The following is a 26,488-nucleotide window of genomic DNA, read 5'->3' as shown; positions in this document are numbered from 1 at the left end:
ATAATGCATTGTAGCAAAGGCTATCACTTCCTCAATATCCACTCTCCCCTTCTTCAAATTCTGATTTTCAGTTGGGCGCAGAGCCACTAGAATATTAATTACCGTCCCAGCCAATGGAACCTGTCTTGAAGGTCGGTGACCCTAATTAAGCTACAGGTGCAGTTCATTTGTACAGATAATTACTGTGAAAAACCAGTCAGGGCTCCAGCGTCATTCATGTCCTTTCGGACACCGTGTGCTTCATGAAAACAGAAAAGGCTCCAATTATCCTTTGCCCTACAAATCGTATGAATGTCAGAGGCTCTAACAATTTCAAAAACTGAAAAGGTCATAGTCTTAACATTTAGATAAAATGGTATATAGTTTATATATCTTTTGGGGCACTTTTCTTCTTTTCAAATTGAATAAGAACTCAGACTTTTGTGGCCCAAAGGTACCAGTAGTCTCAGCATATTATGAAGCAGAATTGTCAATCATCTCATCCAGCAGGGGAGTCAGTCTCTACGGACGCAATGAGCTCCCTGTTCCTGGGACTGCAGTCCATCAGAAGGGCCGCAGAGGATGCTGGACCATGGGAGATGCCCTGAGGGCAGCTGGGCCTGGCCTGGGCTGGGCTACCGGCAGTTCTGGAGAAGCCAAAGGCTTGATGACAGGCCTCCTGCTAGGCCCATGCCAGCGTCCACCTGTCACAGTAACTTGGATGCAGTTTGCAGCTCTATTCTACTGGCAGCCTTGTTTTTAGGACGTCTGCATGTGCACTGATTTAATTGTTCTTAATTCCCACAATGATGCTTTTGTTCTAATCTGCCAGATTGACAATTTGGGAAATACTTTTTTTTTTTTAAATTATCTTTATTGTTGAAAGTAACACAGATAGATGTCCCCTTTTCCTCCCCCATTGACATCCCTCCACTCTGCTCCCACCCCTCCCCAGGCCTTCTCACTATTGTCTGTTCGTGGATTATGCATATATGCAGATACATTCTTTGGTCAATCCCTCCCCTCCCCTTTTGGGTGTCTTCAAGTCATGCTCTTGTATTGCTGGCAAGCTTGTCAGGGGCAATTTGTCCTGTTTCTACTTTGGAGTTTAATCTTCATTGTTCAGAAAGGAGCTATAGTTTTTCAAAACCTGATTTCATTTTAGTTTGAAAATTGTGTGTGTTTTAATAATGGAATTAGAAAATTTGGGGAAACATTCAGAATAATATAAAGAAGACCAGGCCCTGGAGTGCCATCCTGATGGACCACGGTCGTGGGTTTGATCTCTGGTCAGGGCGCGTACAAGAAGCAACCAATGGATGCAACAACAAATCCATGTCTCTCTCTCTTCCTCTCCCTCCCCCCGCCCCTTCCCCCCTTCCCATTCTCTAAGATAAAATTTAAAAAGGCGACCTCACCTAGAATCACACACAGACCCAGCTGTAATGTGTACTTCCCAGACTATTTCTAGGCACAGGTACTTTTAAAACACAACTTGTCCTCTGGGTACCATTTTATAACTTGCTTTTCCACTGCGGTTAGAATGCAAGCAGACACGCTTTTGGGGCAGGCAACATAGCACTGCGGATCGACACTTTAAATGGGGAATCCGTTTGATTCAACACTTTTCCTTCTAGGGGGAAATAAAATGCAAGCAGTGTAAAGGCCAGTACCAGGATAGCCATTAAAATGTCATGACCCCAGCCGGTCTGACTCAGTTGGTTGGGCGTCATTCCATGCAGCAGTGCTGCCGGTTCAGTTCCTGGTCAGGGCGCATGCCCAGGTTGCAGGCTCAATCCCCAGTAGGGGGCATGCAGGAGGCAGCCCATTGGCAGCCCCGTCCCCTCTCAAAAAATCAATAAGAATATATTTAAAATGGATAATTCCAGAAATGTGTTCTGGGGCTATAGTCACACTTATACAAAAAGGTTTTAATTGCAGCCCCCCCCCCCCTTTTTGTTTTTTGGTAAAAGCAAAATATTCTAAATAACCTAACTATCCATTAGGAGCTAATAAACTACTGTACAAAATAAACTGTAAGATATCATGTTCAGTAAAACAAAACAAAACAAAAAACAGCCCAGCCAGCATGGCTCAGTGGTTCAGTGTCGACCTGTAAAACAGGGGGGTCAGGGTTCGATTCCCAGTCAGGGCACATGCCTGGATTGTGAGCTTGATCCCCAGTGGGGGCTGTGCAGGAGGCAGCTGATCGATGAGTCTCTCTCATCATTGATGTTTCTATCTCTCCCTCTCCCTTCCTCTCTGAAATCAATAAAAATACATTAAAAATAATTAAACAAACCAACCGATGCATTTGTGATCTATAATGGTTGAAGGAAGGTGAGCCAGGTGAAAAGGGCTGTTTTGTTACTAAGCTGTAGGAGTTCTTTATATATGCTGGATATTTGACCCTTATCAGAAAAGGTCAGGCTGGAGACTCTCTCTTCACTGTCTACCTTTTTATACTTTTGGGATTTCATACGAGCTGTACATAATTGTTCTATTTTGACCCCATGATCCATCTTCAAGTGGAAACTTTAGCTTGCTAGATCCTGGTCTCATTTTACTTAAAGTTTAGTTGGCTCAAGTTTAATTCCTTGTCATCCCATCAGGATTAGCACAGCCACACCTTGGGAGAGAATGCAGTCATGCCCTCCCCCAACATTCTTCCCCGTCTTTGCTGCGCTGGAAGGATGGACTGAAAACACTTCTTGCTTCCTTGTTCTAAACCCCCCCCCCCCCACCTCCCTCCACAGCCCCTCTGGAAGAGCTGGGGGAGTAGGGGAGGAGTGGATTTGGGGTGTAAAGATCCTATTTGGAGAAATATGTGAAGAGGAGCAGGCAGTGCTCTAGGGGAGGAAAGGGGGGGCTGAGAGAGGGTATTGCTCTAAGAAAGGAAGCAGGAGTTCCCTGGAGCTGGTTCCCAGCTTACAGGAGTTGATTCCAGGGATGTTACTGAGAATAAAGGGCCCTCCTGCCCAGGTTGGTGGAACTGGCAGCACCTCCCAAGGAGCGTGGACCAGGCCCCGGCACCCGGTCCTGGTGGGTGGTGGTGCCGCATGGAACTAGCTGGAGACCAGCTCAGCTGGGACACTGGTATGTATGTGTTTATTTATTTATTTATTCTTTTTAACATTCTTTATTGTTTAAAGTATTACATAAGTCTCCTTTTTCCCCCATTGACCTCTCCCCGGCTGCCCCCACCCCCCAGCACATGCCCTCACCCTCCTACTGTCTGTGTCCATTGGTTATGCTCATATGCATGCATACAAGTCCTTTGGTTGATCTCTTACCCTCTCACCCCCACCCCCTTCCCTCATAGCGGGACACTGGTTCTTAATGCCACCTCTGCTAGAGTTCACACACTACATTGACCTACCTCACCCCCAATACCATCACATCCTAACACTATTTTATTTCTGGCACAATGTCCATACTCTTCCCTCCTACCACTTGCTTTTTCAAGTTTGCTTCATGTGGCAAGCAATGAGGCGTGTGAGAGGGCTTTTAGCGAGAGCGGAGGGTTAGATAACAGGGACAGCCCCTCTCACATGGATGAGGATCTTGACCGTCCAGTCTGGGCAGTGGGACAAGGTAGGGAACAGGGCAGAGCAGGACCAAGGAGTCTCAAAGTGTGCCAAGAGCCAGCAACAGAACTGCCCATCAGCCCTGAAGCCAGGGCTGGGGCAATGAGAATAGATAAGAAAGCTGAGGTCAGCAGGTAGATGGGGCAGCTCACAGGGAGGGCAGGGAGGCAAGCAAGAATCAGAAGTTTGGTTAAGACTGGCTGTGTGGGTGGGGGATTCCTGGCACCAGGCACTTGCAGCAGGAAGGCACTTGGTTCAAATACTACTCCCTGCACCCAGGAGGGCATATGCATGCCAGGAAGGAGGAAGAGCATGCAGTGGGTGCCCAGGGCAAGGTGTCTCAGGAGCTGCTGAAAGGCAGTCTGTAGGCCAGGAGGAGGTTGCCCTGGAGATGTGTTTGGGAATCCTCAGCGTCTGGTTGTAGCCCTCCTAGCTAATGGATGAAATCACCCAGGTAAAGTGTACAGAGAGGGAAACAAAAGAGATCAAGGTGGAAATCTCTGTGGTACACCAGCATCGGGAAGCAAACTGCATAAAAACCAATCCATGAGATGTCTAAATCTCTATTTCTAAATACGTATCTTTTTTTATATTGCGGTACATATGTTTCCAGTTACATATTATGTTTCTAAATATATATTCTCCATTGTAAATATATGTGTTTCTGAATAGACACACACATACATATAAAAGGTGTATCAGATGGATCGTTGTTTATTTCAGATGTGCTACTTGTGGCTTCAGCTGCTGGTGACGTTGTGGCATCTATGGGTAAAACGTACACAGCAGCCTGAGGAGTCAGTTCTTGCCTTTCTGAGAGGAGCCCAGCGTTAGGCCCTGAGCATGTGAGGATGGAGAAGACAGGGTCGCCCTGCCAGCAGTGCAGGGCCTGGTTAGGGAGATGACGTATATGCAGGAGAAGAAACATGAGCCCAAGATGGTGCGAACCCAGTGCCACCTAAGGACGTCCCATGTCAAAGGGAAAGGGACGCTAAGGAAAGAGTTCATGTTAATTGCGCAGCTGCCCATGTATTTTCTCATGGAAATCCTCACGGGGTTTCTGTGGGGTTTCCACTGGGCCCCAGGCAACTTCAGCTCAGAGAAGTCAATTTGCCCAAAACGCATCAACTGGAGAGCGCGTGCGGCTGCCTCCACCCGTGGTGTTGTCCCATCTAATGACAAGCCCGTGTTTTCATTAGCTGCTCTCTGCAGCGACCCTCGGACCAGGCTGATCAAACCGTGTCCCTGACGTCTCTCCATGGCCGTTCTCTGGCATGGATGACCAGCACAGCGCCTTCCGTCCCACCGGGCGCCCCTGCCACCTGCCACCGGCAGGCCCAGGCTGGCCTGCTTCTGTCGAAGCCCAAAGGGACGGGGAGAAGAAGCTTCTGTTTCTGTCTCCAGGCCTAACCTAGGCGGAGCTTTGTGTTGGTGAGGTACTTCCTGGCGTGGTGTTCTTCAAGGAGGCAGAGCTGTGCGGCTCTTACTGTTCGCACCGGTGGGAAGTGAGCTTCAGCTGGAATTAACCGGAGCCATCTGCTCGCAGGGCCATGAAACCCACTTCTGAACTAAGATGATGATTGATGCCCTACGGTGGCGATGGTGTTTAGTCTTCTTTTATTGTTCTTTGCAGGAAAGGTGAGATTTGAGTGAGACCTGAAGGTGGAAGAAGAATGAAGTCCTCCCATACTTTTTGAGGTTAGTTTGACTTCCTGCAGAGTTAAAAACTACACTGATAGTTTTTGTAAAGTGGAGTTTTTATTTAAAAAATATATTTTTATTGATTTCAGAGAGGAAGGGAGAGGGAGATAGAAATATCAATGATGAGAATCATCTATCGCTGCCTCCTGCGCGCCCCCTACTGGGGATCGAGCTCGAAACCCGGGCATGTGCCCTGGCTGGGAATCAAACGATATTCTCCTGGTTCATAGGTCAATGCTCAACCACAGCCACACTGTCCAGGCAAGATGGAGTTTTATAACACAAATAGGATAACATAGCTTATTACTGTATTAACAATTTTAAGTGTTTTTTTAAAAATCTTTTTATAATAATAATTGCTAATGGTATCACCAAGCTTGATGTGATTAAAAAAATTAGGCCCTCCTGAGTGGATTGTCAGTCCAAGGGTTTTTAAATAGTTGCCAATATTTTAATGTTGTATTCTAACCACATGATTAATTATCAATATGTTCCTTGGGTGGAAAAAAGTTTACTTGAGCTGAGCGTTCCTTATTTTTACTTTAGACAGTTTTTATCAAGAAAGGAAATAAAATGAAGCTTGGCGAGAACGTGGGCTCCTTGCCTTATGCAAGCTGGCTCACCTCCCACCTCCCGTGGGGAGCGCAGAAAGAGGGAGGGAGAGAAATGGTGGTGCTAAACTTCTGCCCACGGTTCCACATGGAAAGCCGTAGGAAACCATCGTGGTTATGAACTAGTGAGTGGAGGAGATAAATACGTGATCTGAGGCCACCATCTTTGTCCTTCCTGCTCCATGTCTCTGGTGGCTTACGCATCTTAAGTCCCCAACTGCTGGTCAAGAACGAGGAACACTTTGGCTTGACCAACAGGCCCAGGACAGAGCCATGCAACCTTCATGGTCAAGGAATGAGACCCAGGGCTGGGCTGCCTTTTGGAATTCCACTGCTGAGTTTCACTCTACAATGCCCCCTCGAGGCGAGAGACTACTGGGGTACACTGGTCGGTACACACAAGATCCCATAGGACTGGGGAAGCCACCAGGAATATGTCCCATGGATTCATTTGAACAGTGAAATTCTTCAGCCCCTTCCTCTAGGGGTGGATGTCTTGGTAGTGGCAGGGACGTTGGCCTCAGCATGAAAACTTAATTTAAGTTTGTGTTTTATTGTTTTTTTTCTTCATATTTTACTAAATTTCTAAATGCTTACCATAAATGTATTTTTAATATAGTTTTTCTTTATCTTAAAACCAAAAAGGAATATTGAAGGTAGAAAGGCTTTGAAGGAAAACTGAGAAGTAAGGGTTGGCTTTCTTGTTCACTTCCTGACCCCATAATTTCCACTAGCGAAAAAGGGGAAGAACATTCCAGGTACGATGACTTATGGGAACAAAAAACTGTTGCATGATGTGGGAAGAATGGTGGGAGTAAAGCTGGCAAAAGTGGCGTGGGAGCAACTGTGAAGGCTCTTGGGCATCATAATAGTTGGAGTTTGGACTTTGTTCCACAGGCAATAGGGAGCCCCTAGAGGTCTCAAGAGATAAGAGATGTGATCATATTGAACCTTATAGTAAGTGACTTTGCTGTCAGTGTAGAGGCTGATTGGGAAGGAGTCTGAGATACCAGGTAGGAGGCAGTTTAAATACTTAGGAGAGATGAGGACGGTCCAAATTAAGGCAGCGTTGGTATAATTGAGTCATATTGGAAAAACGATGTAGAAAGCATTAATGAGACTTAGTCATATGAAAGGAAGAAAGATAACTTGGAGAAAAAGAATGACCTCGTGTGAGCCTGAGACACTAGGTACCATTAATAGGTACCATTAATCAAGAAGGGACTCATTTGGGGTTGGGCTCAGAAAAAGGTTGAGACTGAAGATGATTATTTGGAAGGCAATCACCAGCCACAGGATGGGTGACATTCCCGAGGTGAAGGAGGTCCTACAGGGAGAGAACGTAGCATGGAAGAGGAGAGGGCCCAGGATAGAGCCCTGTAGAGGAGGAGTTGCCAGGAGAGAGACCGAGAAGGAGCCGTCTGAGATAGAAGGACCACACTGCAGAAGCCAAGGGAATCCTATTCAAGAAGGAGCAGGAGTTTAGAAAAAATCTTGCAAGGAAACTAAGTTTTGGCCATAACAAAGGCCCTGGTGGCCTTTTGAGAAGGCAGTTTCCAAGGAATGAGAGGCAGGAATGAGATTCTCGTGGTTGAGGCATGGACGGTAGGCAAGGAAGTATAAATGAGCCCCAGCTGCTCTTGGGAGATTTTGTAGTGAAGGAAAGAAGAGATATGTAGGCTGAAGTGAAGAAATTTCTATTTGCATAGTTCATTAGTTTGCAAAACACTTTTACATCCATTACCTCAGTGAACCCCAAGACAACTCAGCAGGTAGGAAGGGCAAGTATTGATACACCTGGGAACAAAGTGAGGTAAGAAAGAGATGCAAGGCTTGCCCAAGGTCATCTATAGCAAATAAGTGGAAGAACTGAATTTAGAATTCGAGTCATTTGGCTCTTAATTCAATGACCTTTCTTCTGAACTTGCTTTGTTTGGATATTGGACACTGGAGGACTTGTTAAAGGGGTTTTGATCTTATCCAGGGGACAATGGGGAGCAACTGGAAGGTTCTGTGCAAAGTAAGAGTATGTTTAAGTCAGTGCTGGAGGGAGGCAATCTCACAGTGAGTGCAGGATGTGTTGGTGGAGTAGACCATTAGGACATGCTTCAAACCAGGCACAGCTTAAATAAACATCGCATGGCATGCTGGGAAAGTTATTTCCTGTTCAGTTCTGTGCATCCTCTTCTGTGTGTGTTAAGGAGAGGATCACACGTTGCCAGCATCTTTTCATACCCCTCAGATACTTTCTAATCTCCCTTTTGAACAAAGAGAGAGTTAGCCACGGGCTGAGAACAACTGTACGCAACTGGCTCCGGGTACATTGCTGTGTGTTCACTCTGGTTTTATGATTATTCTCCAGTTATGACAAACAGTACTGATTTCTCATTTATTGTAGTTACAGAAGGTTACTCTCAGAAACACCTAAGTGAAAAAAGTCAAAGAAAAATATGAAGTCAATTCTAAGCCAGATGGTAAACACTTACGGGAACAAATACGATGAATGTGCATTCTAATGACTAGAGTTTGGGAAATTCTTATATTGGAGACCATTGTAATAGGATTGATGAGGGTTTAGCCCAGGGTGGGGTGATGGCAGTGGAAATGGAGAAGGAGTCTCTGATAGATATTTTAAAGAAGTTAAAAAATTGGGGTATTTTCTGCATCATTTCTCAGGATGCTTATGGCTGCAATAAGAAAAAAAACTTAGATAAAAAAGGCTTGTGCAATAGTGTGAATTTATCATCTCATATAACAAGAAGCCTCAAGGTAAGGTTGGTCTAGATTGGGTAAGCTAGTGGCTCACTGACATGGCTAAGGACTCAGCTTCCCAACACCTGCCAACCTCAGCACATAAGCTTTGGTCTCATGGCCCCAAAGTGGCTGATATGGTTGAGGAGTCCCATCACAATGAGTGATGAAGAGTGAAGGATGAAGAAACCTTCCCCCGAAGGCACCTGCACCAAACATCGCCTTTCAGGATTCATTGTCCCCAAATAGGCCACGTATCAGGCACCAGCCAATCATTGCAAAGGGGACTTCAATGAGCACAGCTAACCTAGTGAGGAAGGATTTATTCTCTGAGCGAGGGACAGAGATCCTTTGCGGAAGGGTTTCCCAGCAGAACAGGGGCTCTGTTCACAAATCTGGCTGGTAGGCAGTCAACTTCTACAACTTACACCGGTGCTTCTGAAATCCCTCAAATTGAACATCAGTGGGAAGTTCTTGAGGCTTGTGGGTTTTTACGTTTTAGATTTTATTTAGCTCTTCTTTCCATGTGTTGGGTGACCGCAGCGCGAAATACGTCCACTGCAAAATCAGCTTCTGGCTTCGTGATGCACAGCGAGGGCGCGATGCGGAACGTCTGAGGGGACAGGAAAAAGGGGTCGTCAGAGAATCAAACGTGAAGGTGAGCGAATGCCCTAAACTAAGAATCTAAGACTTTGCTGTTACGGCATTTCCTGCGTCTCCTTGGTGGGCTGGTCCCTTTCCAATGCGGTACCCAGGCCATTCGCCTCCGGTCTTGTAAAAACTCTGTACCATCTGGCTGTGCTCCCTTTCCTTTTAGTCACCTGCTCACCTCCGCGCCCTTCCACCTCCTGCACTGAGGTCTTAGGTACCTACCTACACCCCATTTCTGCCACCACTGAGGGCGACCTTCATGTCCATGTGTGTACAAGCCAACAAACTAGCTTCTTACTTTCTTAATTATCATCTCTGCTTCTCCGCATCCATTCACACCCAAGTCGGTGCCATGAGCCCGCTCTTCACTAGGAATAATTCAATTTCTGATTCCCATTATGTCTGTCCTTAAAATGAAAGCTTCTGTCTCTTCATCCCTCCATTTATCTTCAGATCTATCGCCCCACTCAGATCTCTTTTTTTTCCTAACCAGCTTGGAGCACGTGGTTGATCGTGTGAACTACTCTCTCACCTGCCCCCTCACTGCGCTTGCATTTCCTTCCACCTTCTGCAGCTGCACCCATGCCCACCCACGAAGTCCCAGCTCTGATCCAAGCTATAATGGAACTGCTTGGCGCCAACAGAGGTGGCCAAGAAGTGTTAAAGAACATCACGCTGCTTGGCAGCCGGAGAGCACTAGTAGGCAGGGCCTCCAAGTTCTGCTGGTCCCCTACATTTTTCTTGTTCTTTGTCAGATTCCCCTTTTCATTCTACACCTTTTTCATTCTTCTCAATTCCCTCGCTCAACGCCTATGCCTCTGACTCTATTTCACAGATGATCTTGCCTCATGTTTCTCAGAAACTGGCAGGCAAGATCTTTCCGTAGAGCTGGTTTCTCCCACATCCGTTCTTCTATCCTAACCTGAACATCATTCCAACCTGAACGTTCAGAGAATGAGGTGTCTCTGCCCTTCAGCTCCACATTTTCCACCTGTGGCGATGGCCCCGGGGACTCCCATCACCTCACCCCAGGAAACATCCCACGTTCTCTTGCATCTTCAACTTCTTTTCAACTTTCTCCCAGGCCACAGACAAGCAGGTTTAAGGCTCTCATAACCCACATCCAAACCACACCGAGTAAACATCTGTTGGTCCCCTGGCCCCTCTAGCTGTCAGACAAACCTTATTTTCTCCTTTTATGCAAATTCACTAAAAAGACAGGTTGATACTTGTTGGCCATCATTTTCCTCTCCCCTCTGTTCACATCTCAACCCACTGCAGGGTGGCGGCTGCCCCTGTCAGCCTGCCACCAGCACCCCAGCTCGAGCCGCCAGGGCCTGCTGAGTGCGGAACCCGATGGCGTGCTTCCGCCCTCGCCTTCCTGGCCTTCTCTGCTGCGCTTGGCACTTGGGTCCCTCCTTCTGAACTTGTCCACTTTCTTGCTGCTCCACACCCTCCAGCTTTCCTCACACCTCTCCGCCCTTGGTCTTGTCTCCACTCAGGCACGCTTTCGTCCACCTGCCCTTTCCATGTTGGTGGACAGCTTGCTAGCCTCGCCTCCCTGCATTTTTGACGCAGACACACTTCCCAGGAGATGTCCTCAGCTCACCACTCACCCTGATGAACCCCAAACTGTGATATTTACCTTCCTTTCCGCTGAGCTACAGACTCAGCTACAGGCCCGGATGTCCATAAACCCCTCGAATGGAGCACGGTGAAAGCCCAAGTCATCTTTATCCTGAACCAAGTTAGACGCGAGGGCTCCATCCTTGACTCTCCTGCTCCACATGCCGTCCCGGGCATGTCGCTTCCAGGATTGTGCTCTGGGGCCTCCGCCCTCACAACCACGGCTGCTCAAGCTCAAGCAGCATTGGCAACCCCCACCGGGACTCCCTGCCTCCAGTCCGGTCTCTCAGCCTCACCCTCCTCCGAGCACAGATCCAGAAAGCAGACGGCCTGAGCCTGGATCCTGGTTCTGCCACTGACTAGCTGTGTGACTCGGGCAGTTTAACTAACTTCTCTGTGTCTCTTTTTCTTCATCTATAAAACATGGGTGATAATAGTATTTATTTCATAGGCTTGTTGAAAGCATTGAACGAGTCGTGCGAAGTGTTTAGAACCGAGCCTGACAAATAGGCGTCTTCTTCTCAGTGACTGCCTCCTGCCCTAGGCTGCTGCCACACTGTGTGCGTGTGCGTGCAGCTCTTTGCACACTGCCATGTTCCACCCATGCTTCCAGTGTTTATCTCATCGTTTAAGGCTCAACGTAGCCAGAAAGGCTGGCCTCGGGGGTCCCTTCTCTTTCCTCCTTTTTAGAGCTGCTGCGAGCTTCTGTTCTGTTGTACTTCTCTGTTCCCATGTCTTTCTCTCCTGCCAGCGCCATAAAGGGAGGGGCCAGATCTGATTGATCATCGCAGCGTTAGTACGCGGCACAGCGATGGCCGCTTTGCACGTGTTTGCCAGGTAACTAAGGAATAACTGAGCAAGTCAGCCATGAATTGGTTTATGTCTGCGTAAGTCGGGCATCTCCCTGACGCCCCATCTTAGGGTCTTTCAATCGTTGCCCTGTCTGATTTGTGCAGAAAAATATTTGTGACCGGGACCAGAAACAACCCACCAAGCATGTCCTAGCAGCAGTGCTCGCTCTGGCCCTCTGGGGTCCGGTGTGGGCTGGGCTGGGACAGTTCTAAGCCTATTGGTTTGCAGGCTGGGAAGCTGAGGGGGAGGGAAAGCTGCAGATGCAGGTGGGGAGGGACAAGGGCACGGAGTCTGAGCCGGAGTGCCACCTCCCATCCGGGCTTGTGGGAAAGGCTGTACGGAACGGCTGTGGGACAGAGGGGTGTACATAGGATCTTGCCTAGTAGCTCCATTTCCTCAGAGAAGTACAGGCAAGTGTTCACTGAAGCAGCGTGAGGGGCAGGAATGGAGCAGGGAGGCTGGGAAGAATGACTGACATCTAAAATGAGAAAGATGGCAAAGGACAGGCACAAAGTGGGGGGGGGGGGCAGAGGTTGCCCTAAACCTTAGATCTCTGCCCCCAGCCAGTCCTGTGAGCGTCCTGCTGTGTGGGGGATGAGGGGCAGATTGCTGTACTCTCAGCAGCAGCCGGCGCACGGCCAGGGCCACACCAGTCCTCCCGGGAGCTGCACTGGGCTTTCCCAGGGAGCATGGGAGCTTGGTGTCTGACCCCCAGCCTGAGGGCGAAGGGCACTGGGAGAGGCTGACTTGGAGCTCTGCCTTAGGGGCCAGCCTGGGTAGCCCCCCATCTCTCCTGCGGGGTCACCTGGCCTGCCAGCGCTCTGAGGTTGCTCCTGGCCCCAGGAGCCACTATGTGTTGGGAGGGTTAGGGTTTACAAAGTCAGAGCCCAGGGCTCCGTGAAGGACAACCAGGATCGCTCTGACAGGTCGCAGGGAACTCACACATGAGGCACGCTGTCCATTGCAGGACGGCTATGACGTTAGGATGACCCGTAAGTCCTCTGGTCTGCCGGTTCCTGTTGCTGGTGCGTTAGACTGCCTCTAGCTAGTCCTCACCGAACGCTGACCGCCAAACCGGCGGACACAGCGCCCCCTCGTGGCCCCACGGCCCCGCTGCCACTTCATTTTGAAAATATCTGAGCTGATGTCTAGAGGAGGGGCGGGTCCCCCAGCACACGCCTTTGGAAAAGTGACCAGGCAGCCTGGGGCGTCAGGGAGGGGCCCCCCTACAGCGCCAGGGAAGCCAGCCTTCCCCTCACCTGGGAGAAGAGGCCGCCTCGGCCGACGATCAGGCCCATCTGCCTGCAGTCCTCGTGGATCTGGCTCACTTCCTCCCGGGGAAGGGGCTGGCGGCTCGTCTGCCAATGAAACATATTTTCCGTTTGGTGTTGGCGGGTGAGACATTGTTCCCCAGAGGAAGGGAAGCAGCTCAAGCAATCCGCGTTCTTCGTCCCTCCTGGTCCCTCTCTCCCCCTGCAGCGGGATGAGGCTGTTCATGGCCAGACTGGATCTTTTGGGGGTGTTATTAGATATTAATTTTATCTGGTGTTTGTTTTTATCCCGATTCATTTCCAAATCCCTAGAGACCAGCAGCCGGAGGCAGAAGCCCGAAGCTGGGCTCTAGCGCCTGCTGCCACGGCCCCTGCCCCAGCGGGAGCGGAGTCGGCTCTGGGCTCTGGATGCGGAGCCCCCGCGCCTCTTCTCTCCGTCCTGCCACGTGGAGAGCTCATTCCCAGGCCGGGAAGTGGCTCAGAACCTGCACGAGGACACGGACAGCCACGCTCTCCCGGGGCGGCAGGGCCTGGGCAGCGGGGGTGGCCCGCTCGTCCCCTCTTCCCTGCGAGTGAAATCTGCTCTTTCCCTGGGGGGAGGGGGGGGGGCGGGGGCCGCTTCGGGAGCCACAGGCTGTCCCAGGTCCCGAGGCCTCTGAGGTTGGTCCTCCCTGTGGGTCCAGGAGTGCCAGCCCCCGGGGCCCTGCGGGGGTGCGGGGGGTCCCCTTTCTGTGGTCTCCTGTCTCCTGAGGCTGTGAGTAAGGGCGCCTCCTTCTGACCTGGGCCTCTCAAGTCTGACTGTGTCAGTATAACGTCTTCCCAAGCTCGGGGAGGGGGCTCACACCAGCCTCACCGAAGGAGAGGGAGGTACCCGTGTTCCTTAAGGGCCCCCCAGGCGGCCCCCCCAGGCAGCGGGGCTGGGAGCCTCCACTGGGAGCTCCTATCTGAGCGCAGGGCTCAGCCTCAGCTGCGGGCAGCCTCTCGGGCATCAGCACCGGCTGTGGCTCTGGTTTCAGATGCCCAGGACGAGGTCCTGGCTTGGGGGCCAGCCCTTCCCTCCTGTGAGAGGGAGGCGGCTCCCAGCTTCATTCTTCTCCTCGGGGCTCCTGCCCCCCTCCTCTAGGCTTCAGTATCCACCCCGTCCCCCCAACACCTCATCCAACTCGTTCCCCAAATCTTTGGTTCCTGGCGAGGAATAGGCCTGGGCATTTTTGTCTGTCTTAGAGCTTTAAGATCAGGAATATCATCCTCACATGTTCAGGCCACTAGGCAATGGAGGACCTGGGAGGGAGGGAAGGACCAGGTCTTCTCATTGACCTGAGATGTCGTGCAGCCTGTGGGGGGGCTTGATGTTTTACCAGGACAAATCGAGGTCTGAGGAACGTCTTTGGTCACCTGTCCATGCGTGTGCGGAAGTGGGGTTTGGAAGAGTGAGAGCGGGGGTAGGGGGGTGGGGGGGAGAGGGGGGAGTGGGGGCTCCTCGCTCGCTGGGCTTTCCTCTGGGGAGTCTGGACGTTGAGGCGCCTGCGGTCTTGGAGGGAGCTCCTGGCTGGGGCCAGGGTGGACTCTGAGCCTTAAAGCAGCCCTTGACTGGGCCACAAGCTGAAGGTCAGTCTGCAGGGCTTGTGGTCTGGTCTCATGCTCCTCTTCTTTTCCCGTTGTCCTCCCTGAGCTTTAAATCTGGTTTAAACATTCCAGCTTCGTACTGGCTCTGCTGTGTGGTTTTAATGGAAGAGTCGTATATCTGTGGTCTGGTCTAAAGACTAAAAGAATGGGCCATTGGTGGATTCTTCTAAACTAGATCAAATAGCAAGAAGTCGCTCAGGGGAAAACTGAATCCCCATGGACACAGTTGGGGGAAAGGGGTCGGTCTGCATATTCCTCCCTGGGCCAGGATTCTCCCGCTGTTGCGCTCCTAGAGGACCTAGGGCTGCTTTGAGGGGAGGAGGGACAATTTCCTACTCACAGGGGCTGCAGGGGCAGCTGTAGGGACAAAGGAGGCTTTGAGAGACGCACACGGAGGTGAGAAATGTGGGGAGAGAAGGAGTCGCAGATTATGTGGTGATACTGAGGCTGGGGAGTTGGGAAGGTGAGAAACAGTGAACATGGGAGGAATAACTGGTTGGGGAAAATGCTAAGTGTAATTGCTGTCATGTTGAGTTTGTCACCGTGGGGAATGTCATCAGAGAGTCACATCATTCCTCCCTGGTTACTTGGGAATGAAATCTACACATACACCCACCCCCCCACACACCCACACACACACCCACAGATCTTTAACATCCTTACCCTAACCATTACCACAGCCTTCTCCCAGCCCTCCCCGCTTACTTCCACCAGCTCTCTGGACCACTTGCTCTGCCTCCCCCTCAAATAATTTCCTGCCTTGCCCACATTTGTAGTTCTAAACATTCAGTCATCACCGATGCTCTCTGCCTAGTGTGGCAAGAAGACCAGCTCCCTTTCCCAAGTCCCCACCCTCACCCTCTAGCACTCTCCAGAGCCTGCCGGCATTCTGTGCTCACTCAACACTGGTGCTGTGCTGTGGGCTCCCTCCTGGGGGTGAGTGAAGTCAGCTTTCGGCCGGTGCTTGCTACTTGGACTGTAGGTGCCCCCAGAAGCCACAGAGAGAGAGAGCAGCAAGTCAGAACCTACCTTATCCTTCACCATTTCTATTCCTATCATGAGGCCTTTGCCTCGGACGTCTCCGATAATTTCAAATTCATCCCGCAGCTTAGCCAACTTCAGCAGCAGGTAGGTGCCAACCTCTTGACTGTTTTCCTGCAGCTTTTCTTCTTTAATCACCTGTTGAGAGAAAGCCCCAGAAGCCCTTGCATCAAGCCAAGTTCTCAAATGGAGAAGCAAGGAGAGGTGAGTGTAGGCGGCCCTCTTTACAGAAACCTGACCGGACGAATGGAGCCCAGGTCCAGCGTGGCCACACCACGTGCTACAGCAAGAGTTCTGTGAGGAGACAATAAGTGCTGGGAGCGGGGCCATTCCCCCTTCCTTCCTCACCTCCAGGGTGGGTGAGAATTTAGGAAAGAGTGGAAGCCACGTCTCAATGAGTCTGTCGCAGAGCCCTTAATCCTGAGCTCCATGGTGCCTGGCTCTGCCGAACACTGGGCGACCGTGGCGAAGAAGACAGGTGCTCCGAGGGCAGAAAGGTCACAGATGCCTGCCCTCCTGGCAGCTTGTTGGCCTTTGCCCAGCTCCCCCCAGGTGCCCAGGGGCCTCCCTGCAGGGCCCTGGCCTCTTGAGCTGAGCTGAGCAGGGCCCTGTGTGGCCCAGGGTCAGGGCACCTGAACAGACAACAGGATTCTCACCCTCTTGTGCGCACAGCGAGACTGATCTGACTCGATACATGCAACATGCACTGCATTATATTTCACTGATAGCCACTGCGCGACTCGGGCCAACCTGGACGTGTTGAAGACCTCTCTGTCCACCTAAGTCCTCTCTACTTTCCATGTTGGTTGAGGTGACTCAGCACTTTTGAAAAAAGTTGGTGGCGTCTACAGAATGAAATAAATGACACATCCGACCCACAACTTCTTGAACATTCTTTCAGAAATACTTTAAACCTATTTATGCCAATGCTTTCAAGCATATTAGCTAGTGCATTCACAACGTCTTCTCCTACAGATGTGACCCCAGGCAAAAATCAATGGAGTGGGTCTAAACAGTAGCTAAAATACCTGGTAATCACATATCACAGATCCGCTGTAATCTTTTAATTTATGACAGTACAAAAAAAAAAAAAAAAAAAAGGCAAGAAGCCAGGCCGGTGTGGCTTAGAGGTTGAGCATTGACCCATGAACCAGGAGATCACAGTTGGATTCCTGGTGGTGCCCAGGTTGCGGGCTCCATCCCCGGTAGGGGGCGTGCAGGAGGCAGTCGATCAATGATTCTCTCATCATTGATGTTTCTAACTCCCTTTCTCTCTCTGATATCAATAAAAAATTTTTAAAAAAACAAGAAAGAATATATAAGAGCCAAAATTAAACTATTATAAGGAAAAAGAGCTTGTTTATGTAAAGATATTAAAGAAGTGACATTAAAGATAACAATTGCTCGCTATCCATAAAATAGCACTCAACTAACAAAGACACTTCAGTGCTACCAGGAGCTAGGGGAATGCTTACTAGTACATTTCCCATGCATGTGAGGTTTCTTATCTATTTCTTACTCAATACTTGGAGCACCAAAACTAGATCATTAAGAAAAGAAGGGCAGGTGCCAGAATAATAACTGGAAATCGAACTTTAATTCATAAACTAGTAATTATAATAAAATCTGGGAATCTAACTTTAATTCATGAACTAATAGTTAGCCCTCCTCTCCAATAATGCGATGTGATAAAGTTATGAGGATGTGTGTGTGGCTTTGAAGTTGTCGTTTTGTGACATGAGTGGCGTCCATGTGGCTGCTGGCACGTACCTCAAGCACGGCCGATCCGATGGCACAGGCCATGGGGTTGCCTCCGAAGGTGTTGAAGTGCAGGACGCATTTAGCCAAAGACTTGGCAATCTCTAGGAGGAGAAGGTAAAGGTAGGTAAAAGGGGACACCTTCCCATCTATAACCTCCCATCACAACATTTGGGGGACGTTGTAAGTGACATCATATCCAATTCATCCCTCACTCACCAGATAGCGGATGCTACGGATGGAGTTGTGGCCCCACCTAAGTCCCTATGTTGAATCCCTAACTACGTGGCTGCTTTTGCAGGTAGGGCCAGGTCGTTAAGGTTAAATGAGGTCATAAGAGTAGGTCCTAATCCCACAGGACTGGTGTCCTCAAAAGCAGAGACAACAGAGCTCTCTCGCCCTCTGTCAAAAAGGACATGTGAGGACGGACCAAGAAGGCAGCCATCTGCAAGAGAGGTCTCACCAGAAACTAATTCCACTGGCGCCTTGACCTGGGACCACCAGTCTTAGCACTGGGAGAGAGAAATGTCTGCTGGTTAACCTGCTCCCTGTGGTATCTTGTTCTGGTATCCCTGGCTGACCAATACGGCGCACAAGGAATCATAGCTTGTTTACTCAATGGGGAGTTGGCTAACAAAGACTTGAATGTGCCCTGTGAACTGAGAAGTACCTTAAATCTTGATTTGTGAAATTTAACTTGGAACCTTCATTAATAAAACCTTTTTTCCCCTGTCTTTCACTTTTGGGATTAAGGAGGAAAAAAAATTCCTCACATCAAGGATTTAGTAATATAATTTTCGGATTGTTTCAGGGTGAGTATATATTCAGCTCATTATACTTGACCTTCTACCAGTACATCCATATTTTTGTACCTTAAGTCATTTAATAAAAATACCTAACTAGCTTTCCGTGCCTCATGTGGGGAAGACAAATGAAATAATTTTAGGAATTTCATAAAAATTGTTTTCTGTCAGACCTCACTAAAATGCAGAATTCAGTTAATGTTCATGTTCTGGCTAAGTGAGCTTGTGCCATCTTTAGCTGTTTGGTCGATGAGACATCCACAGACACATCTAATGCTCTGGACCTTGAGTCTATAGCTTCTTAATGTGGCGAGACCGAGTTAGAGTTTCCTTCCAGAACATGAGCCCTTGGAAATTCCAGGGTTGGTTTCAGGCTGGTTAACAAGGATCTCTTGGGCTGGTGGCACATTTCCCTATTCCTTGGCAGTGTGTCTGAACCCTGCATTTCATGGTGGAGGCGGGAGAATTAGTCCTCCCTGCAGCAAGGGCGAAGGGGCCGCTTGCTTTCATCCGGCCACGATCTGGCAGGCAGACTGTTCCTTTTTTGTTTTTCTTTTCATTGCTTGGGAAATGCATGTGAGTTCCCCTACCCGTCTCCAACCCATACACATTCCAATGCGAGTTCCTTCTCCAGTTGCTGATGCAGGAGGCCCGGCAGCAGCCACACACTGCCCGGAGGTCCTACCTGGCGTTGTCACAACTGCTGCCATGGGAAAGCCATTCCCAATCCCTTTGGCCATGGTGACGATGTCTGGCAGGACGCCGTGGGTTTGGAAGCCCCAGAAGTGAGAGCCCAACCTTCCAAATCCCGTCTGCACCTGAAGGAAGCAAATCCAAATCATTGGGGAACTTTCAGGAGACGCTGGTGTTTCTGACTCTGACATCTTCACTTTCCTCCCCCTCCCCCTCCCCCTCCCCTTCCCCCTCCCCCTCCCCCCCCCCCCCCTCCCCCTCCTGCTTAGCTCTCCTCCTCCTCAGGATCATCATTGCCAGCCATTGTCACCACCATCTTTGTACTATCATTGACAAAACGCTTCATCTGTGACTGAGCTTTCAGGCCCCCAAAGCCATTTACTAGCTTTGTGTGACTGGCTGTTTCTGAGGCCACTCTGTACCTGTGTTTCCTCTGGTAAGTAGGAATGCTAGTAGCCATGCGTCACAGGCCTGCTGTGAGGGCCGTACACACGATGCATGTGGCAAGGATCATTATGATTTAGCAAAACTTAGCGACTCCTGTGTGCAAGGGGGCAGGGAGGAGCCTGGAGGAGCAGCCCCTGCCCCCGGCTGGGTGAGGCAGCAATTACAGGAAGCAGGTGGGGGTGGGGCACCTGCCACCCGCCCAGGTAGGACAGCCTTCCTCTTCCTGGCGACCTCCTTTCTTCCTGAGGGTTCCGTCACCAGGAGGACCCAGCTGGGCCATGTAACTCAGGGCCCAAAGTTGATCTTCGTTGTCTTGTTCATGTTGTTCCTTCTTTCTAGGAGGCTCCCTCCCTGTTATCATGCCACCAATTCCTCTTGTCTTCAAGCACAGCTTCCTCATCATCGTGTGGTCAAGGCTGATTTTCCTGAGCACAGCAGGGCCCCCAGTCAAGGCATCTGGGCATGCTGCCATCAGAACCAGCCGCCTCTGCCATCGGAACCTCCCGCCTTAGGCTGTCAATACCAGGGTACCTGTCTGATGTCAGGGGCTGTATCTTACACCTCCTTGGATCCAGAACACCGCAGAGCGCCTGGTAAAAGCAGGCACGTAGGGTCTGGAGAAGGAACTCCTAAGCACACACAGCCAACCAGCATGCCACTGCCATCGCACTTGGCCAGGGCCTCTGTGGCCACGGCTCCTTGACCTCTCCCTGGCTCTCAGTCTCCTGGCCTGTCAGTCGGTCATCATCTCTAATACGCACATTGCAGGTCAGGACCTAGGTGTGGAGTTGCTGCCTCTGAAATGTACTTGAATGAGCTTCCTTCTAGGCGACCTTCTTATGGCTCCCGCTCTCTCCAGGGTGCGCTGCCCAGGCGGACTCCAGCGGTTAGAATGACATGATGGCAAACCACGTGGCCGAGCTTAGACCCAGGAGTCAGACAGACCTGGGCCCCAGCCTGGGGGTGTCCCACTTCCTAGCTCTGGGCCGCTGGGCAAGCTGTCGGATTTGCCCAAATGACATCATGTAGGTTTGAGTCTGGCTCTGACCCTACTAACTGCATGACCCTGGCGGGTGATTTAACCGGCTTGGAGTTCAAGTCAGTTTTCTAGAAAGCGGGAAGGATGACAATGGGCTGTACCTTACAGAGCTGCCAGGGGCATTAGCTGGCGAAGCGTTAAAAACGGGCCTGGCATGCAGGGAGTGTTCGGAAAGTTCCAGCCAGTCTTCGCGTTGCCTGGCCATTCCCACTGCCCTTCCGAGGTCACCTTGAGTTACTTTCCCATCTTGTTCTCGCAAGTGACAAAACCACGTCTCAGAAAACCCTGCAGCTCATGTTTCCTGTGAATCTAGTCTGCCTTCCCTCTGCTTAGGGCAAGTGTGGCTGGCAGCTTCAGACTGTGCTGACTCCAAAGGTGAAAGTTCATTCTTTTCACTGATGGAGCGAGTTGCAAACCTATTGAATATATTTTTCTTCTTTTTAATAACAGATTAACTTTCTTCAGCTGGGACTTTGATTGGCTGACGTTCCCTAAACTTGAGCCAGCAGGTTGCAGAGGGGCGGTGGGGGTAGGGGAGGCGGTCCAGTCCCCTTGAGGCTAACAGAGACCCAGCTGCATGTGTAGAAACTGCAGAAAAAATCTGAGAGGGGCCCTAGCCAGTTTGGCTCAGTGGATAGAGCATTGACCTGCAGACTGAAGGGTCCAGGTGGTTTGATTCCGGTCAAGGGCACATGCCTCAGTTGCAGGCTCAATTCCCCCTGCCCACTCCATCAGGGTGTATGTGGGAAACAATCAATTGACATGTCTCTCTCTTTGTCTCTCTCTCCCTTCTACTCTCTCTAAAAATCATTGGATCAATGGAAAAATATCCTCAGGTGAGGATTAACAAAACAAAAAAAATTTTGAGGGGGAGCCCGAGGTCTGCGTTGGGTTGACTGGTTGAGGAAAATGGTTCAGGAAAAGATGGCAGGTCTGGAACCTGCATGCAGCATAGGAGTTCCCCACCTGCTCTTGGTGGGGACGCCATTGCTGGTGGAATCAGGATGAAGGAGCCAGGGGGCACCTTTGGGGGCCTGGGCGCCATCCTCTGCCCATCGATGGCCATTGCTCATATCAGGAGGCAAAACATTACTTTCTTAATAGACTCTAATATGAGGTGTGATGATAAGTAAACTGGTCTCTTTTAAAAACACACAGGCTAGAGCTCACACAAGCAATGAATTCTATTCTTCAAAGTCGTCCCCTGAGGCAGTATGCTGTTCCAACAAGGCCTTAACTCAAGCTATGTTAGAATTTTTTGGGAACTATTTTTTTAAAAAATATATATTCCATTGATTTTTCACAGAGAGGAAAGGAGAGGGAGAGGGATACAGAGTTAGAAACATCGATGAGAGAGAAACATCATTCAGCTGCCTCTTGCATGCCCCCTACTGGGGATGTGCCTGCAACCCAGTACATGCCCTTGACCGGAATCGAACCAGGGACCCTTCAGTCCGAAGGCCAATGCTCTATCCGCTGAGCCAAACCAGTTAGGGCGGGAACTATTTTTTGAGTATCCCCAGTGGTGGCCCTCTTCTAACTTAGAGGCTGGGCTTTTTTCTTTTTTAATATCCTTGCCAAACAAGTTTTGTTACTAAGGTAAGGCGAATGGGGCCAGCATGGTTAACACTCTCTCGGCAACAATCACTTGATGAAGATTTGGTTACGAGATTAAGTTTCCTCTGTGATTTTTAAGTGGCCCCTGATGTAACCCCAAATCGGAATTTAAAGATATTTTCGGTGATGGCAATATGTGGTAGACTTCAATTTGCTGCCTGGACTTGTTCAAAAGACCGACTAATCCACGAATAAACCAGCCGGCCAATAGCAGAAGCTCCACTAACTTGTACCCACCCTGGCCGTTCTCTGCCTGGAATACAGAGGGGCATTAAAAGGGCTTCTCCCTGCGCCTCGCTGCCCCTGTGCCCCACTTTGCATGTTCCAGGGCCACTCACTTCGTCCGCGATGCACACGCCTCCTCGCTCCCGCACCAGCTGGAAGGCCTCCTTCAGAAACCCCTTTGGGTACTGGACGAACCCGTTCACCCCCTGCAAGAGTCCAAACCCAGGAGACTTAGCACAGCAGCACGGCCTTTGAAAGTGTTAAAAAACAAAGGAAGATCGCTTATCATCATTAGTACTTTTAGCCACTTTTTTATACTCAAAATAAAATTTTTTTTCTGTCCTGGCGTTTTCTACCCTTGGTTATAGCACTTCTGCCAGCTCCTCTTCAGGCGGGTCTCCAGGCTACTGTCCTGCAGGTTAGTGGTAACTTGATGTGGTCATGGGAGGAGGCGGACACCCATTTTGCCATTTTGACCCGAATTGGAATTCCAGCAACTTTTAAAACAGTCTCTAGAACTGCTTCCACTATGGGTGAAAAGAGGTCATTATTCCTATGCCATGCCTTCTGGGGAAAAAAATGCAAATGTATGCTTTCCTGAGATTAGAATTAGAGTAAATTAAGGGGATTTAGTAAGGTCATACAGGGTGGGACAGAAGTAGGTTTACAGTTGTGAGTACGTGAAACACAGGGTTTATTCTTGCTTTATGACTTATTAATTATTGCATTATTTCCATGCAAACAACTGCAAATCTACTTTTGTCCCACCGTGTAGAAAGGCCTCTGCTCACAGTGTGGGTATTAAGCAACTAAATATTGCTGGGGTTTTCTGTTGTTCAGAATATTAGGAGTTTATAGTTTTATCTATCTGTCCAGCCCAGAAATTCAGAAGATGGTATATTTATAAGTCAGTTGAAAATCATGGGCTCTCTTTTCTTCCAAGGGGACCAAGGGAATAAATTGACTTTGGAGAGGGACACGGCAATGGTTAAAGGATTTCACAATTCTCTAGAATGTCTGAGTTAAAACTCTGATAACTGTAAACTCAGGGACTATCTCAGGCTGATATACTCACTTGGATTGGTTCTGCAAAAAATCCAGCAATTGACTTGCCCACACAAGTGCTGAGAGTATCTTTGAACTGCTCGATATACTGGTCTTTAGCTTGGCAGCAGTCTGCGGATAACAACCAACAAGGAAACGAAACCCCCACGTGTGTGAAGGATTGCAGTGGCATCAGAGGAGTGGGGAAAACACAGACCAAAGAAAACAGGAAGAACAAATGGCCTGGAGTCCCTCAGAATACAGAAAACCAGGATGGCAGGGTCCTGATTCCTGAAGGGGGAACATTCTGTCAGAAGGGCTCGTACTCTGGCTCCAGCAGCACGACGAAGGCAACCACAAAGGCACAAACAAACCGCTCCATCCTTCCGTCTGGGGAGGAAATGCCCAGAAGTGCCATTGAGTTTTCTATAGATGGCTGCTTCCCCTAAGGAGACCCATCCTCTCAGATGCATGGATTTCATTCAAATGTCATGGGGTGGGGGAATGTTAATCTATTTGAAAATAACTCTATGTACCTTTTGTTGATACTTAAGTTGCTACACAATTTTAAAGTTATGAAGTGCCTCAGCCTTCAGCTAGTCAGTGTGTTTATAGAACAATTAGAATTCAGTCTACAGAGGAATATACTAGAGCCGGGTGACCTCCATCCCTGCAGTGAGGAGAGCAGGAAGCGGTCCCCTCTGGAAGAGCAAAAGGTCCCTGATGGACACATCCACATGGCTGAACCTTCAGAATTTCTACCTGCCCCTGTAACTTGGATCTAAACAGCCCCATGGGTTCTTTGAACATAAAAACTCATATCCGTGGACAGTAGAGGGATCTCCAGGGCAATGCGGATGCAAAGGAAGTGACAGTGGAAGTCTGGAAGACGAGTCACCAGCTCCCATCCTAACACTCACTTAGAGGCATGGCTGCAGCCTGTCTCCTGAAGGCTAAAGATGAGACCTTCAGTCATCACCCTCAAGATGGAAGCATAAATCTATTTCGTATTCCAGCTCTTCATTGAAAAATGAGAAAATCACTACCTGGCCCCCAACATATTTTTTAGGCCATAAGTGATGTTCGGGAAAGCTGGCCTGACAGAGGTACCTGATATCTTGGATTAGTTAGAGTTGGGGGTTGGGGTGTGAAGAAGGGAGTAATGGAAAGGATATCGAACCCAGCAAGCACATGGTTAGCATCAGCTGCATTGTTGGATGGGCAGGATATAGTAGACAAATAAATCTATGCCTCTAGAGATTGGAATTTCTTATTTTTAAGAAAGGAAGAGAAAACAGTCTAGGATGACCTGAAAGGATGGATAGACACAATTCCAAAAGATATAATTTAGATGTTTATCAAGCCCATTTATAATTAGAGAAATCAAAGGGTAGAGCAAAATCAACCCTATGTTTTAAATTTGGACAAAACCAAACCCAGAGAAGATAATATTTTGCTTGACTCTGAGCTAGACCTTTCCTGATGCCACCCCCACCGCCCACACGCTCAGCGACGGGAGGGACCATCCACTGTCATCAGAGCTTTTCTTCACTTCACATTTACTTCACTGGCTCATTGCTGTAACTCCAGGTCAGGCTGGCCCTGGAGAGAGACTTGATGCAGTGGTGTCACCATGACAACGTCAAGGCGGTGGAGAGTGGATGCTCTGTGGGATACCAGCCAAGCAGCAGCGTGGAGAAGGGAGAGTTCTTTTTTCAGCTGATGATGGAGAAAGAGTTAAGCAGAATGGGGAGCCAAGGAAGAAAGAAAAATCAAGAAAAAGAAGACTTGTCTTGCAAAAGGTGAAGAAGAGTGACATGAACAGTAACAGGGTGAGGACATTGTGGGGTCAGTGGCTATTGACCGGTGAATTTCATCACAGTTACATCTGCAATTCAGGGCCTGGAATGAACACTTGGGAATAAAAGTTCCCTCAGGAGGGGGTGAAGGGGGACAATGCAATCTGCCACACGACCCCCTATATTAGGCCCACAAAACGGACCACTGCTTAGGTCAACGTGGGGAGTGATGGGATGACGCTGAGGTGAAACATCTTCTATGGAGATTGGCACCTGAGTGGACCCTAAGAGGAACCCGACAATGGGAACTTTCTACCCAAAATACTTTGTGTGTTGGAATGTTTTTGTAAACATATTTGAATAAACCTTTTTACAGCAAAGACCAACTTCTCAGGCCCTAAAAGCACTAGCAAAGGCTAAAGTCTCTTTTTGCATTCCAATTCCATTTAAAGATATGGTGTCAGCCTTGTCTCTTGAAAATATGAGTTAGCAAAACAGCTGACTTCAGAATGCTGAAGACAACAAGTTCAGGGGAGCAGGGATGAACGCCTGTCACTATCAAGTAGCCTCTAGTTGCCAATAGAGAGATTATTACCAGAGAGGTTCTGGTATTTTCTATCTAGTTGACCTACGGCTGAGGGAAAGACCTCAAAGAGGGAGGAGGCAGAGAGAATGGAGAGAGAGGGGGACACAGGGCAAGGGGTAGAGGGAATGACCATCCCTTGAGTGCTTCTGTCTACTAGGCTCTGTGCTGGTGGTTTTGCAGTCATATTGAGGTCTGTGAGGTGAACCCAAGTGGTTCTTGATGCCATACAGATAAGATATACAGGTCTGATTGTACTTGGCCTTGTTATGATCTGCCTTCCTCTACAAAAATTCCCTTGCCTTGATCTCATGAAGTCCTGGGATTAAAGGTCAGGGAGGCAGATATTCTTATCTTCATCTTTCAAATGAGAAAACTTAAGCAAAAGATGGGGCTTTCTCTCATGTCGGGCAGGGAGTGGGATCCAGGCCTCCTGACTTCATGTGTCTCTTCGATCCCGGCCAGCGGAACAGGCGTTATTTCAAAGCCTGGGTTTATCCTGCTGGGATATTAGTGTAAACCAGGGTGCTCAGAGGTTGGGAGCACTGGCTTTGGAGTCAGGGACTTGGGTTCAAGTCCTAGCTGTGCTGCTTCCTAGGTGTGGACTTTGCTTTCTTCATCTGTACAGTTTGAATGACAGCTGGATAATTCCTTATGGGTTTAAGTTCTGTGCCCCTGACATCTGGATCCAATGCTCATTCTTTCATCTTTCTACCTCCATCTGCCTTATCCCATCTGCATTTTAAGAGGCCTGCGACTGTTCTTCCTTTCCAAGCTGCTTTTA

At 49.2% G+C, this 26,488-nt stretch overlaps 1 protein-coding gene across 3 annotated transcripts in view; it reads right to left on the bottom strand.

Annotated features, from left to right (window-relative positions):
- Window positions 1-9,110: 9,110 nt before the first annotated feature.
- AGXT2 (alanine--glyoxylate aminotransferase 2) overlaps window positions 9,111-26,488 on the bottom strand; it is a 29,748-nt gene continuing 12,370 nt past the window's right edge. For 2 of the 3 annotated variants that reach the window (XM_059694960.1, XM_059694963.1), the window contains exons 8-14: window positions 23,354-23,454; window positions 22,392-22,484; window positions 18,943-19,075; window positions 17,467-17,558; window positions 15,685-15,834; window positions 13,018-13,116; window positions 9,111-9,242 (exon numbers count right to left, since the gene is read on the bottom strand). In XM_059694960.1, coding sequence (XP_059550943.1) covers window positions 9,135-9,242; window positions 13,018-13,116; window positions 15,685-15,834; window positions 17,467-17,558; window positions 18,943-19,075; window positions 22,392-22,484; window positions 23,354-23,454 — 776 coding nt within the window. In that variant the 3' untranslated portion in view covers window positions 9,111-9,134. The remainder of the gene's footprint in view (window positions 9,243-13,017; window positions 13,117-15,684; window positions 15,835-17,466; window positions 17,559-18,942; window positions 19,076-22,391; window positions 22,485-23,353; window positions 23,455-26,488) is intronic. The other variant, XM_059694964.1, reaches the window with a different exon arrangement.

The sequence above is a fragment of the Myotis daubentonii genome, chromosome 4 (assembly GCF_963259705.1).
Source record: "Myotis daubentonii chromosome 4, mMyoDau2.1, whole genome shotgun sequence".
Classification (NCBI taxonomy): Eukaryota; Metazoa; Chordata; class Mammalia; order Chiroptera; family Vespertilionidae; genus Myotis; species Myotis daubentonii.
Note: the sequence above shows the minus strand (reverse complement) of the source record. Positions and strands in the feature narration are given on the sequence as shown.